The sequence below is a fragment of the Merops nubicus genome, unplaced genomic scaffold (genome assembly GCF_000691845.1).
Source record: "Merops nubicus isolate BGI_N331 unplaced genomic scaffold, ASM69184v1 scaffold2459, whole genome shotgun sequence".
NCBI lineage: Eukaryota > Metazoa > Chordata > Aves > Coraciiformes > Meropidae > Merops > Merops nubicus.
In genome coordinates, this window is record NW_008629976.1 from 50,643 (window position 1) to 65,777 (window position 15,135).

Genomic DNA, 15,135 nt, shown 5'->3' on the forward strand with positions numbered 1-15,135 from the left:
CTGTGGAAGTGGTTTGCCACGTCTGGTCAAATGGTCAGCCTGGAGGCAAGGATGAAGACAGGAATACATCAATCAAACAGTTAAAGAAGGCAATCCAAACCCAAGCAGAAAGCTCACAGAACTGAAGTGACATCAGATCCTAGAGGACCAATTACAAGAGCTGTGTGTTAATCTTCACACAGTGTTTCCTTTGTTTTGTATTGGTTTTTTCGCTTATTTTTTTGGATAGAAAACCCATTCCATTATTACCTGTTCTAAGATGGAAGGGAGAAAACCTAACAGGGGGGGAAACCAAAACAAAAAAACATACCAACACGAAAAGGGTCAGATAAAAAGCCATTCTGTTTTTGAGTTTTAATAGTATTGTGGAGCTTCCTCAGCATTTGTCCTGTCTTTACTATACAGAAAATAAAGGGGTGGAAGAGAAGCTTTGTCCTGGACTGTTTTTGGTTTGGTTTTTGATTGGTTGTTTTTTTTATAATCAAGTCCAAGTATCAGAGAAGAAAAACTCTAACAATAACACCTGCAGAGCAAAAATTGTTACTAAGAAAAGAGAGAATGTTATACAAACCACTCTGGATTGTGCTTGGAATGGAGTGGGTTTACATTGTCAGGAAAATGAAAAACTATTTTCTAGTTCTGTTGGTAACTCAAGAGAGTATTAAATAACATCTGTTAAAAGCAAGTATCTGAAGATCAGCTAGTCCAAATCAGTTAGTCATGAAAGCCTTCAAAGAAGCAGCTAGGAAGAGCTGTAGTCCACTGCTTAACATCAGCACGACTCTAGACAACCAGTGGGGATTGCAGTTTTGTTAACCATCAAAAAGGGTAAACAGATTACCTGAGTCCGTTATAGCTCATTAGTCTAGTGCCTACTCAGGAAAAACAACTGGAGAGCTGTTATGGGTCTATCTTTAATCACACTAAAATGGCTAAAATAATAATTAATGCTAATTATCACATTAGGCAAACCCAGGTCTTGTCAAACAAGGTTTATGTTTCAGATTTGCCTCAAATGCTGCTGTGTCAATGCAACATACACAGACACGTGTAGGTGGCCGAATTAGTAGTACACAACACTCCAGTTTAAGGAGCTGGCACAGAATTGTATCAGTGCATTTAATCTTGGCTGTATTAAGAACTAGCTGCCAGCCCTCAGACTGCAGCTGTCGGTTGAAGATGAGCACTAAATCAGACAGGAGCTCCTCTACCAGCACTTTTGGGATCTGTACTCTTCAGTGTTTTCATCAGTGCTAGCTGTAATAATCTGTAGCTAACAGAAACAAGGAGAGAGTTCAACAGTGGAAGGGACATGTCAGTAAGGCAGGCCAAAATGGATCACAAAGTCAGTGAACTCAAATCAAATGTACAATCATTCCTTAGGAATTAAGAGCCCTGGCAGTTAGCTATGGACATAATCCCATAGGGCAGCAAATGTCGACCATACAGAAGCTGTTACTGTCAGGGAGATCTAGCAAACCCAGTCCTGAAAATAAGGAACTCTGACAAGAAAAAGAGATTCTTATCTCCATGGCTATGTAAATACGAGGATTAAAGAATTTCAGGGTCAAAATAAGGGTTGATTAAAACATTCAAATAGTCTGTCTGGTTCTGAGAACCATAATTTTAAAAGGTTTTAAGAAAAAGTGCATAGGATGGGTACTGAAGTGACTCAAAGGCTGGAGAAAATGACTTGCTGTGCAAGAGTTGTGGTATGTCCAAGTTGTGCAATGCCCACTGCTCCTGCCAGCTCAGCCTGCTCCAGGAGCTAACTAACGTGGCCACTCACCCGGCAGGCTGATGCTGCTGCAGAGCTCCTTACACCAGAGGTTGTATCTTTACACAATGATGCTCTGTAAGGTGAAGACACACCCCCACATAAGCCAGTCTTTTAATTTATTAAAAAAAAGGGGGGGGAAGAGAGGAAGGGAAGAACGATTTGTTTTCTGTGTATGAGAACTTTCACAGACAGCAAATAAAGAGAAATATATATGGTTCACTTATCTTGTGGAGAAAAGCATATGAAAAAATTTATGAGTGCAAGCTGAAGCCAGTGAAATTTCAATTAGAAATGGAGAGAAATTTCAATCAGATGAATGACTACTCACTGACTTCTTTACAAAAAACAGTACTGGGTTCTTCTTACAGAGGCCCTTTGCATTAGAAATAAAATATTCTTCTGTGGGTACAGTTGTTTATTTCTTCTACTCGCAACGAAGCAAGTACCTTTTCAATAATTAACTGTGTCTCCTGACAGCTCAGCACCTTCCAATAACAAACAGTGTTTCTTTCTCTATGTTTCTACTCCATTCTCGTCAAACTTGATACTTAAATTTCTGAGGTAGCCTCAAGATACACTTATTCAGGGAACAAGGTCTCAGCAGTCCTTCCTCTAAAGAATGGAATTTTACCTCTCATTTCACAAGCACCCGACCCTGATCATCTCACCAGGACAAGTACTGGCACTGTTCTTAACTAAGGACTCTGTGTGGCATTTTTAACTTTAGATCCAACTATAGTGCAAAAGATATTAAGACAAAGATATAATGCAGCCTCTTCCAAGGCTATACCACCCTTAAAACCAAGAGGCAAGAGTCCCACGATCATATTTCAAATACTGACAATGCAAATAAGATCAATTTTGAAAAAGAGCTTTCCTGAGGAGAAACCAAAGTAGTTATGAATGTAAATGGCATTGTTGAGATACCTGGCATATTCAGATATCAACCATGCAAATACTCACCAGCTTGTGATGGCAATGGGAAAGCGCATCCAGGATTTCATCTACAACTCGGTCAGACAGGAAAGAAGCCACTGTCAGCTTCACTTCACTGTGTGAGGATTAAAAATGAGACAGAAATTTTTAACTCAGGCAGGACAACTTTGTCTTTATTACATGTTCAACAGTGTGACTATTATCCACAGTGGTGCCACTTTATTTGAAGTAAAACATTAGAGGGTGTCAGGATACATGACGGCAGGTTTCAGAAATAAACTCATGAATCACACAATAAACACAAGAGCCTCTGTACCATATTTAACCTGCTTCTTACATTTGCTAAGAGCTGAAACGAAAACATCTGGGTAAGAGAGCTGAATAAAAACCACATGTAAAACTTGGTAAGGAACACTGCTCCACTGAAGTCAGAGAACAATGAATCTCAGATGAATGGGATTAGGACAGTGCTGCCTGTTTAACACTACTACCCTGAACAACTATATCCACTCATTTCCTCAACTCCTTTTTGTGTCTGTCTGCCAGTTGAAGGACAACTGTACTATGCTGGTTCTCCAGTTTTTGCCATTATAAATTGGCTGCTTCTTTTTGCTCTAGGTAACCACTGTCTGTCTCAAGAACCTCATGAACTTCATGTCAGCCATTCCCCAGCCATACATGGAACACCAACACACCCTGTATGCTGCACTGAGGTTAAACTTCTCATGGAGGAGGTGTGAACCTCCAGCTGCTCCCTTGGGGTCCCATCTTTGGCCATGGAACAAAAGGCTCAGGCTGTGGGGGGCAGCAGATTTGCAGCTGAGAACCAGGTACACCTGAGCCTAAAGCTCCATCTCTCCTGTCTCGACATTTTCAAGGCCAAACACTTGAAGTAACTCTTGCCAGCAAGTAACAGGATTTTGGCTTACGGTTTTTATGAGTGGATTGAGCTGCACTGGATTAACAAAGCTACTTCTATCTGGGGCTAGCACTGTCCCAGATGGCTACTACTATTGCTAGCTACTGCTGCAGAAAGTCAGGGGAAAAAAGTAAGAAACTCCTCAGAAAGGCAACGTAATTCACAGGGAGGCAGAATCGTGGCCAAGCCACGGTGGGAAAAGAATGAGAGTGAAGGATTTCTTCAGTTCTCTTCGTATTAATTTTAGATAATATAAGACAGAAAGGGTGACAGCGTGGCACCCTTATCCCACAGACAGCTGCACCTTCTAAAGGTGGAAGGGGCACTATTATTGTCTTGGTGTCAAGATTTGTTTGATAGGAGCTGAAGTGAAGAAAACTTGCTCCCTAAACCATTTTAAACACTCTGAAGGCAAAGCTGAAGTCTTTAACACCATGTCCTGCCAAATTTGCTGCACTCTGCAAAACTACTTTCTAAGCCTTACTATTTCCTCCTTCTGCAAAGATATTAGCATCACAATGCAAAACGACATGCTTTTCCATCAAGCAGAAAGGATTCTTTGGCCAAATAATGGCAACTGTAAAGGTTTAAGTACAGGTCAACCACATTATACTCTCTAAGTATATTCTCTCTAATATATATTTAATATGAAAAAAAAAATGCAGTAAAAGATGAGGTAAATGCCTCTTCCTCCCCTCATTTTCTTTTAAAGAGCTAACTAGGAGTTGTTTAGGGTAACTGGTCCTGCTCCATGTTTGTGTTTTGAATATCCAAGTTTCTATTTTTTTTATGTCTGTCTGTCTGCTGTGCACAATTCCCACAGTTTTAAAGGGATTGCTATAGCTACAGGACAAGACCAAATGCAGCAACGAAGCACAGTTAACACTCAAAGCAAATAAGTCCCATTTCCTTCTATGACAATGTTACCCGAGAACATAAATAGGTTTAAAAAAACTTTATCTGTCATGCAAATGTTATTTGTGTACCATAAACCAAAACTCTTACTAAATAAAACAGAAGAACATGCATTAATAATCAAGCTAACATCCCTGGAGGCTCCAAATATTTGAATCTCCTGAACTAAGTTCACCATACCTGTAGGCCAATTTCCTGCTCTTTGAATGCCTTAATATAGTTTCTTTTGAGTCACAAAAGCATTCCAGAAATCTTCTATCAGACAAACTCATACACCCAACCCAAAACCCAAATTCTATAACCGACTTTGTTAGATTAATCTTTTAAAGTACCTAATTTTATTGAGGATATCAATTCCAGATTGCTCCAAGAGGACATTTTTCACAAAAGTGCGTGGGATGGAGATCTTCTCCGTGCTAGCCTCAATCAGGTCTTCACGGATGCGAGCCTTCTTCATCACATTTGGGCAAAGGTTTTCTGCTGCATCCACCATAGACTCCAGGAGTGTCTGCAGCACAGGGAGCAAAAGCTAACATCAGGTATTGAGCTGGAAGAACACAGCATTATTCTGGTGCATAGCACCGTTACACTTTTAGACTTGTCATTTTTACCATTTTTCTTCCCAATTTCCAATCCATTTTGCCATCCAGCTGCAATATTACAAACTAAAGCCAAGGAGCAACAACACACTTGTTTTGAAAATGACCTACAACTGCACTTATTTGCCTTTTCAAACACAAAATATTTACCTCTCTGTGCATTTAACTGTCAGAACAAAAATGAGCTTCCCTCGTGCCCCCACCACAGCTGCCCCTGCCCGCTGCAGGAGCAGCGGATGCTCTGCTGCAGCTGCCTCTGCTCTAAACTGTGTCCTCAGTCAGCAGTTTTCATCAGTGCTCCAGACCTGCCAATTGTTACGAGGCACCAGTATATGAAGAAAGACTCCTGAGAACTTGGTGTGCTGTACAGGTCTGGAATATACTAGCCAAATATTAAGAAGTAGCTACATTTTGTGGTGGGCATACTAACGTTTAATATATGGATCTCACTTAAATAAATGGAAGTCCACAGTGAAGCTCAGATGCAGTGACAATTTTTATTCTTTTTTATTCTTTTTTAATGACTGCTCAGAACCCCAAACCAGGAGAGAAGAAAACTATACACGCTCCAGAAACAGGACTGTGGAGCCTCCCTCAACCCCCTCAATTGTCTTTTTCTTAAAATAAGGAGGTCTCCCCTGCTGACGGTATGAAGTCAACTTCTTCCCTTTTAGACCTTTTCTTAGAAAATTCTTTCACATATACCTCAATGCTATAATGTTATGAAGCCCCTTTCAATTGCATTAGATATATCTCCCGTGCCTGTAAGAAAAGGTAATTCTAGTTTAACATAACCAAAACGATATGGATAACCAAACAGGAAAAGGTACTTACAAATAAAATACCAAACAAATTCATAGTTTCCTTAGAATGTTATACTAGGTAAGCCCAGCTCTAACCTAGGTGCTTCTGAATTGTACAAAAATAATGAACTGCAACCCCTAAAAACTCTACCAATTTCCTTGTTCTTCTCAATTTCACTCCACAGGTAAGTGACCTCAGGCTTAAGTCCACCAGAACTTTTTTTGTCTTTGCATAGCCCTAGTCATAACTGGCAATTTTCATGAGTAAGAAACAAACCCACCATTACTGCATAATAATTTTAATGATTCAAAGGAGCATCTTTCAGTCTGTAGCTCTTAACTGAGTGACTTTAAAGTGTAGATTTACAAGGACAGCCTGATGCAGCTGCAGCATACAAAGAAGTCTGATCTTTACAGTATTTGATTTTCAGATATAAGGGACAACTGCCATTGTAGCTAATACAGACCTTGTTTCTGGGTTCCCAAGTTCTCTGCACTTTAAAGACTCCCGCTCCACCCTGTTGTGCAATCCCCAAGCAGATTCTGGGACCCTAACAGTAATATAGAGCCTTACAGGCCCCTGTGGCCATATCCACATGGAAGATGAAGAAATTCAATGGTAGAGACAACTGAGCCAGGTAAACTACTAATGAGAATTTCTGACATATCCATTTTTTTTCCCCCCATGGCATTTATTCACTGATGCAACTGTGTAGTCTACCTTGAAAAAAAAAAAAAAAATCACACTCAGGCTCCAAAGTGTTACTGATGGATCACCATCCCTGATCAAAAACAGTTTTTCACAATAAGAAAAGTTATAAAGACTTGCTATGTTGAATTACAATTGCATTCTAAGCAAGGTCTTTCAAAATGGACCACGTGAAGAAATGCTGTGTGAACGTGTCAGTGAGAAGCAGGAGGAAAGACCAGAGAACTTACCTGAAAATTTCAAAGTTAACTTTTACTCAAAATACTGAGTCTGCAATTTGAAAGTTCAATAGAGTTTGGATCTCTTTAAGCACACAAACGAATGTAATTTCTTCAGTGGTGGACTTCAGCTGTTGATTTCACATGACTATTATTATATCTACAGAAACCTTTCAGTGATGGAAACAGCTACCAATATTGACTGTGGAGGGGCACCCCTTTCAGTCACAAGGCCACAGGTGCCAGTCAGCAGGCATGCAGAAAGAAGGGAACAAAGTCCTGCCCACAGTTAATGACTCTTAACATTCAGGAGAAAGATACAGTGAATAAAAGGACTGGAGAATTATGATATCTGAAATAAAAATGGAACAGGTGACACAGCCAACAAACCCTTTGCACTAGAATGGAATTTAGGAGGAATAGTTCCAGCACTCCTGTCCTTCAAAAACATCTTCTCTTGCCTAAGCACTATTTGTTTTATCAACGATTTTCCCTTGGGCGGTTGCCTACTGAAGAAAGCATCTCTGGGTTCTGTGTTTCCACAGTGACACCAGCAGGAGAAGAGAAATGCAAGGACCTTGCTGTAATTTCTCCTTTGGCCAACTCAGCTCACTCCAAGATGTTGCTTTTCCTTATTCTAACTTCTTTTTTCCCCTTTCCATTCTTTGAGTTTTTTTTTTAAAAAAAAAATCTTATTTGTCTGGAGATCATACATTGATTTTACCCAATTTCCAAACACTTCTTTCTAGAATCAGGCTGTGGTTGCTATGGAAGCTAAAAAAATCAAAACCACTTACAGCACATAGGATGTTTTTTTCTCCCAACAATTACAAAAATAACTTTACTTATGTGAAGCTCCCTTATCTATCTTCACAAATAATAAACTGCATATTATGTTTGAATTGACCTAAACAACTAGAAAAACAGAAAAACAACTAATCCATATTCAACATTTTCTCCTCCATGCAAAGTATGACACCACAGAACTTACAAGAAAACCTTTCAACCTTAAGTATAAAACTAATAAAAATGAGTGTTCCAATATATCGAAAGCATTATAACTTTATACTTTCTTGTAAGGCACTTAAACTTGAACAGCACACAAATCAAAACCAAATGTAAAAAGTTAGAATGGTTGAACTAAAATGCCTTGTGCTGTAAATGTGTTAAAATGTAAATGAAGACCCGTTAACTCAATCTCATGCCAGGAGCCACAAATAACATTCCAAATGCTGAAGATGCTTCCCCCTGCCCTCCTCCCTTCTATAAGACTTTCCAAAATGCCTTCTATAAGACTTTCCAAAATGCACAGGACTTATTTAACTGCCCGAGTCCTGCACGAAGGGCTTGCCTGACTATTCCTGTGCCAGTCAGAGCCTAGAAGCTCTACTGGGAAGAACCTTATGGATAAACCATTTTCATGTCTGCAGAAATTTAAAAAGTGATAAAGAATCTTCATCTTACTTCATATAATGCGGAAAGGGAGGAAAATACTAAAAATTGAGCACTGCTTTCCTCTTCATTAACTTTTTAATTTCAAAAAAGTAATTAGTAATGTAGTATTATTACTGTTCTTCATTATATTCCCACTGACTAAAGCATTTTCATGTCGTTTCAACTGAAAGTTCAACCTCCACTTTTAGATTCTTCGGTAAGTTTAAATATAACAAAAGACAGGCAAGGTAGATTAGTCAAAAACATACGTTGATCTGAATTGCCTCAGAACCACATTCTTAAATTAATCAACTTCCATACAGATCCCAACAGTTGCTAATGTTTCCCAATTTTGACTTCTTCCTGGACTGATACCTTTGCACATGAAGGAGGACTCTTCCTTGCTTATTATACAGTAAGATCTAACATAATCAGTGGCAGAAGTTTCTGAGCTAGAGCTGGCTGAACACAGAGCAGGGACACCTATTTCAGGAACTGAGGTTTGACAGGCACCTCATGAAAAGATTTCCTGTAAAGCTGCCTGTACTAATTCTTGAGACACTCTCAATACATACAAGTTATCCAAACCAAACAGCCAAAGTGGAAATTCTGTACCAGGTTCAAAAGTGGTCACTGGGAAAAAAAAATCTGTAATGGAGTCTACAGAAAAGCAGCTTTCACTCCAGTGTGACACCATAACTAGTGACGCCTTTTCTACAAGGGTGCTTGAGAGATGACTTTACTAAGACCCTAAGGAGCAATAGATAAGTCCTCCCCTTCTAGAAGGTAAAATGATAATAAACAGCATATGCTCCTCCTGCCCACTGCAAACAGTAAAGATAGCTTACATACAGATATACTGAGAAGTAAAGAGAAAGAAAAACGTGTGGCACATTCGCATTTAGCAGCAGAAGACCTCAGATTTAGTTATTTCTACATGTGAGAGATGGTAACACATCTATCCACAGACCTTAAGCTGCTCATCCACAACCCTTGTGACTTCTCCAGCCATGGATTCAAGTGTCTCTTGGATTGGATTGGAGAGTGAACCATTTGCTCCTGCCCAAGAAGCTCCACCGAGGTGATACAGATTTGGTAAGAGCTGTAAGACAGAAAGAATATCTTCAGAAAGTAGGCTCATCACTACAAATAGGAGGAAATCTCTCTGCTGAATTAAAGTATTTATAAACCAGGATTATTGTATCACTTTAAATACTACCTACAGCTGATCGTATGAAGCAAATACTCTTTTGTACCACACTGTTAGTTTAACTCCCCAGGAAGATAAAAGCTGCAAGTACACCCTGAACTGCTCTGAGCAGTACAGTGTGCTGGGCAAGACTCACTGTTTTGGAGTTCTTAGCATCCCGCATCAGTCGCTCTGCAGATTTGACATCTTCCTGTACAGCATCCACACCACAGTTTCTCAAAGAGTTGAGGTGATCTTGCACTTTTACACATATTCTGTCAATCATCTACTTGAACAAAAGAAATAGAATAGATAAAACATCAGAATGTTGACCAAGCACAAACTGAATTCAGCCAAGGTAGCAAATCAATAGTAGCATGGTGAGATCTGTAGTAACAACATAAAAATTTGGAAATGCGTGATCAGAGCTTGGAGGTATATCAGTGCTACTGAAGGGAACCTTATAGCTCATAAAGACACACTTTTAATGTTAAAAAAAAAATACTTTGGAATATTTCCCTCACAGTTACCTCCAGGATAACTGCAAATAACCAACAAGTTATCCAGCTGAGGTGTTGCTCTGTTTGGAGCAAGTTTAATGCTGAAAATGTCACTGATATATCTAACACTTCATACCAAAGGTCCCTGAATTGTCAAGAAGCTCAGACAGTTAAAGAAAGCTCTGTCACTATCCATTCAACAAACACTGCCAGAGATTTCTCATGTCTAAGCCAAATGCAATTGGGCAGGTTTCTGGGGTGTTCTTTCAAAATGTAAATATTCCTAGTTGCAAGGAAACTACCAAGACCAAAGCAGAAGTTCCCATCAGATCTTTCACAGTGGGATAAACTGAGCTTAATCTGTATCTGCAAGATAATTCATTCAACACGTCACAGACACAGGGCAGGTGGTCCATCTGCAGCCTCCCACGACAAACCAGCAAGAACGCCTGACATAGAGTCAGTTTTGATTAAGATATACAGGGCAGGGAGATATACCAGTTAAAAGCCTTTATCAGCCTGCACAGCAGTCATTAGGACTGGTGTTTGACATTTTGAAGCAACATCTGAGTGCACGTCACCATCACATTAAGTCTAGAGTTCTAGCATCTTATATCATTAGCAATGAGAACTGAAATAATTTCACAGCAGGCTTCTTTTCTGCTCCACATGACTCTTCCTCTTCAAAGGGTTTCGGGTGGGTTTTTTTTGTCTAAGTACAAAAAGCTAATTAATTATTAGACAGTGGAAAGTCTCCCTGGGACATCTGGACTTAAAAAACCCCCACATACTCTGGGAATAATAATGAAATTCCACCATGTTAACTAGTGAATCTTTTCCAGCTCTCTTTCAAAACTTTTTTTTTAAATCCATCCTTATTGTACATAATTTAATACAGAAATGAGTCATTTTACTCTACCTTCAAAATAACAGTAAATTACATTTACTGAAACCTGATGTATGTGTGGTTGCTGGAAAAAAAGCACAACTAAGACTACCATGCTATAAAAAGATCTAAACTTAATTCATATGGAGATAATTAACTTGCAAAAAGGTGACATTGGAAAAGATAAATTACTAAAATAAAGTGATGCTGCTCTTGCAGTTTTTAGTGCCATGTACTATTTTCTGTCGAGAGATTAGAGTATAATTTCAGGTTTCAGTAATGAAGCTTGGTCCCATTAAATTTTAGTAACACAGGTAGGAAAAGGCCACTTTGAATTAAGAGTCACAAAAAAAAAATAAATATGCAGAGAACAGGGAAAAATTTCACTAACTCAGCTGAAGAGTAAAACAGACATTCCTCTCTCATTTGCTGTAGTCTCCCATTTGCACAGGAACACAACTGGTGCAAACAAACATGGAAGTAAATTTAAAACAAAGGCTGTCACAAGTTCTGTTCTGTTTATAGCACCTTGTTTTAGTGGTGGACTGGAGCTGAAAACAGCCCTGGGGAGTGCTGGCTAGAAATGCTCTAGAGAGTATGGTAAGCTACCACAGAAAATGCTTGTAGTCCTTTCCAGAGAATGGGAAAAAAAAAAACAAATAAGGACAACACATGGCACTTAAGAACTCTGGTAGTGGTTGACAAAAACCACTGAAAGCTTCCTACCTTTAAGCAACATTTTGGGCTATTAGACAGGAAGCCTCTACAGCTGTCCAGAGTATAAAGAGCACAAAAGATTTCCACTTTCCTTTGCTCCCACTAAGTACAGATTCCCATGACAGCCACAGTTCTGCAGGTGTAAGGTAGGTGATGACTTACTCTCTAAGGCTATTTGCTCTGCTGGTACCTAAGGGCACATTTACAGGTTTGCTCAGCACTAGGAGGTAGAGAGGTTGGAACTGACACAGCCCTATGATGATGCTTGTCACACTGATGAGGGGCTCCTGACAAGTCAGACTCCTGAGCACAAATGAACTCAACTGTTCCTGGTTCCAACAGCAGCTCACTCAGAAATATCTCAGGTCTTTCTCCACACAGTACCACTATACATAACACCTCCCTCTCACAAAAGCTATTTTTTTTCCTTCCAAAAATATTATCATTGAAAATTATTATTATTATTATTTCTCGGGAAGCAAAGTAGCACCCACGAGGCACGTCTTGCTTTAAGCTACCTGGACAAAAAGAGAGAGAGCTCTGTCCCCAGGCAGATTTTAGACACTGAGAAGCACCAGTAAGGAGCCAGTTCCCACCTGCTGAGTGGTGCTGGTGACAATGCCTTGCTGCAGCCGGTACGCTTGCTCCTGCAGGTACTTTCTGGTCTCGTGATTCCGAAGCAAGTAGTTTTCTATCTAAAAGACAAAGTCAGATTAGGAAACTGTTTTGACTCTCCACATTGTAATTTGCTTTCAGTTTTGCTGCTGTATCAGAAATGAGGACTGACAGGAAAAATGGCTTTGTTTGTTATCTGCAAACCTTATTCTGTGTGTCTCAGTGCTTAATAATGACACCAGCCAACGTCCATTCACTCAGTGTCTGGTGAAACATTAAGCACCCTGCTTTTGGCAGTGCTTTCTGAGTTAGTCTTCAATTTTGAACAATTTAGTAGGTTGGGCTGACGAAGGAGTAGATTCCAGTTTGAGAAATAGTTAAAGTGACTCTATGAAGTGTTGCTGTAGAGACCATGTTGACACAAGACAGTCGATTCTTTCCTTTTAGATGCATTCAGCCTGCTGCAAAGACACAGAACTAAACAGCAGCATAGTCTGGAAAGAAGATAAAATATCTGAAAGTGCCTAACTGATACAAGAACCTAATTCCAAAAGCTACTTAAGGCTGAGCAATATATAAGTGGTCTTCAAAGACAAGTGATTCCTACTCACAGCTGCTGGTCACAGCGCACCACAACTGTCCCCAGCAGTAACCACCACCATCAGCCAGCTTAATGGCACAGAGTAAACCCCTAAACTGACTCTATCAAACTTAGTCAAGTCAAAAAACCCTATTAGTAAACTGTTCAACGTTCATCAAAGGAGATGGATCTGGTCTCAAAGGAAGAGAGGGTAAAAGTATGGCTGGCGTGGCCACAGGTTGAGAGGCAGAGACTAACACGGACTGATGGTCACCTTTAAACCTGCATCAGCAGCAAGAACTGAAACAGGGTGGCCATGCCCCACAGTAATGCAGTTTGTCCACACTTTAAAGTAAAGTGTGCTGCAAAGATACCAGAGCTTGGACCGGCTACCTACTATGTCCATCTGGTGCTGAACCAGGGCCAGGAACACTCTCACTGTACCCAAGCCGTGGTGCGCTCGTGTTCGCAGACCCTCCTGAGCTGTCAGTCAGTCAGTTCAGGTGTACCTGCACCAGGCACAACAGCTCAGGCTGTGCAGCAGGCATTCCTACATGCATGGAATGAGCTGTGTTCACAGCACCACTCCCAAGGCTTTCACTTTTTTTTTTTCAGAGAGAACTTCCTCCTGTTGTGTAAAGAAAGCCTGAACCACACGTCAAACTCACGGCCAAACAGTTTTAGCAACTTTGAAACGAATCCAATAAAATGCTCTCTGCACATAATGCTGAATTAACATGTAGAATTTAAATCCCCATGGCCAGAAGCTTCACAATATTTTTTTCAGATGTGCATCTATCATTCTAGATACGAACCTGTCCACAATTACATTAAATGAGATGTAAGAAATATGTCCATCCCCCACGATTCAGATTTTTTTAAAGCAGAATTTAGATCACTTTCATTCATCAAAGAAAAAGGCACTAACTACCAGCACTTTTCCCTGTGAGAATCACTTTACTGAAAATTTCTTTACTAATAAGGATCATAGACATTTGCTTTTTAATCACAGTCATCTGTAAGAACTATTTATAAGGTTTATTATAACCTTACCCTTGCTGAAGGAAAACTACTCATTAAAGAGATGTGAAGTGTGTGCTTTCTGATTGAGCAGGAGGCTCATTTGGAGCTCACAAGATTTACTACATGAAAACTCAGCTGGGAGTTTTATAACTCATGCAAGTGGAACAGCTACAACTACTGTCAGCATCTCTTCATCCAGAAGAACGCATTGGTGCAGTTGTTTATTTAGGGCAACACAGTGTGTGAATTTTATATGTTCAATATAAAGTATAGGCAGTAAAAGTTTTTATCCTCTCCCAAATTAAAAAGCATCTTTTGTTTTGTACAGCAGTGACTGCACTTTTAATGCCAAAATAAAAAACACCAATAATTCCATGCACACAGAAATATGCAAAAGCCCATGTACAACAAGTCTGATGGTGTCTAACTTCTCTTCCATTGCTAGGCTTCCATAGCAATACAAGGTCTAGCTTGCACTTGGTTATATCTTTTTGATACTACACCATTGCATTCCATCACCCTTCACTCCAACCATCCGTTGGAGCAATAAAAGCCTTACATGCTCTTGCAGCACTTGATTAACACGTGTTATGTCCAAGCAGATCAAACAATCAATGAACCTAGCCTTGAACTGTTACTTGGCCAAGTGTGGAATCACAGCCACATAAAGTCATGACTTGAAATTTAGTGGGTTTCTTTCTGTACACTGGTGGTATATGCCATACCTTCTGCAGTGCCTCTTCTGTTTTCTCAGGGTTTGTTTTGAGTGCTTGGGAAGCGTCGTTCATTGGTATGGGCATGAATCTCAACGTATAATTCCTGAAGAATAATAAAAGAAAAGAATTTTTAATAGTAAAAGTGAACCTAATTACTGTATCTTTTTATGAAGAATAACCTAGAAGGAAGAAACAAGTTGCATCTAGTTTGTCCATGGAAGGTACTAAGAGAACGTATTTTTGACATCTGTAAGTGGACTCACTGGAGGCATGCATGCTCCTTTTTCTTGCTCATTTTTCTTTGCTGCTAGACAGAGGTGCAGATTTTGAAAAGCCAAAAAAGCAGTTAAGTGGCCAGTGCCCAGCAGCTGTCAGTTAAAGGCCTAGCTGTCCTCTGTCCCTCTGCACACCAGGTTGGATTACTTTTTCCTATATCAAAACAGAACAGGGGGTGTCAGTGCCTACTGGCAATTCTATCAGATCTAAGTCTAAATGGAAATATTCAGTAACAGAGAGATAGTGACTAAACGATTGAGTTTTGAAAATTTATTATTTAATAACTTCTTGTGTTTACAATGTGAAGACACTCGCTGAAT

The 15,135-nt window shown here is 39.7% G+C and overlaps 1 protein-coding gene across 1 annotated transcript in view; it reads right to left on the minus strand.

Annotated features, from left to right (window-relative positions):
- Positions 1 to 15,135, minus strand: part of LRRC16A (leucine rich repeat containing 16A) — a gene marked incomplete at its 5' end in the record, with an annotated part of 110,808 nt that overhangs the window by 41,918 nt on the left and 53,755 nt on the right. Inside the window, 7 exons of the mRNA XM_008947093.1 lie at positions 1 to 39; positions 2,744 to 2,831; positions 4,883 to 5,058; positions 9,284 to 9,415; positions 9,660 to 9,788; positions 12,202 to 12,300; positions 14,549 to 14,642. The exon at positions 1 to 39 is cut by the window's left edge and continues 132 nt beyond it. Coding sequence (XP_008945341.1) covers positions 1 to 39; positions 2,744 to 2,831; positions 4,883 to 5,058; positions 9,284 to 9,415; positions 9,660 to 9,788; positions 12,202 to 12,300; positions 14,549 to 14,642 — 757 coding nt within the window. The remainder of the gene's footprint in view (positions 40 to 2,743; positions 2,832 to 4,882; positions 5,059 to 9,283; positions 9,416 to 9,659; positions 9,789 to 12,201; positions 12,301 to 14,548; positions 14,643 to 15,135) is intronic.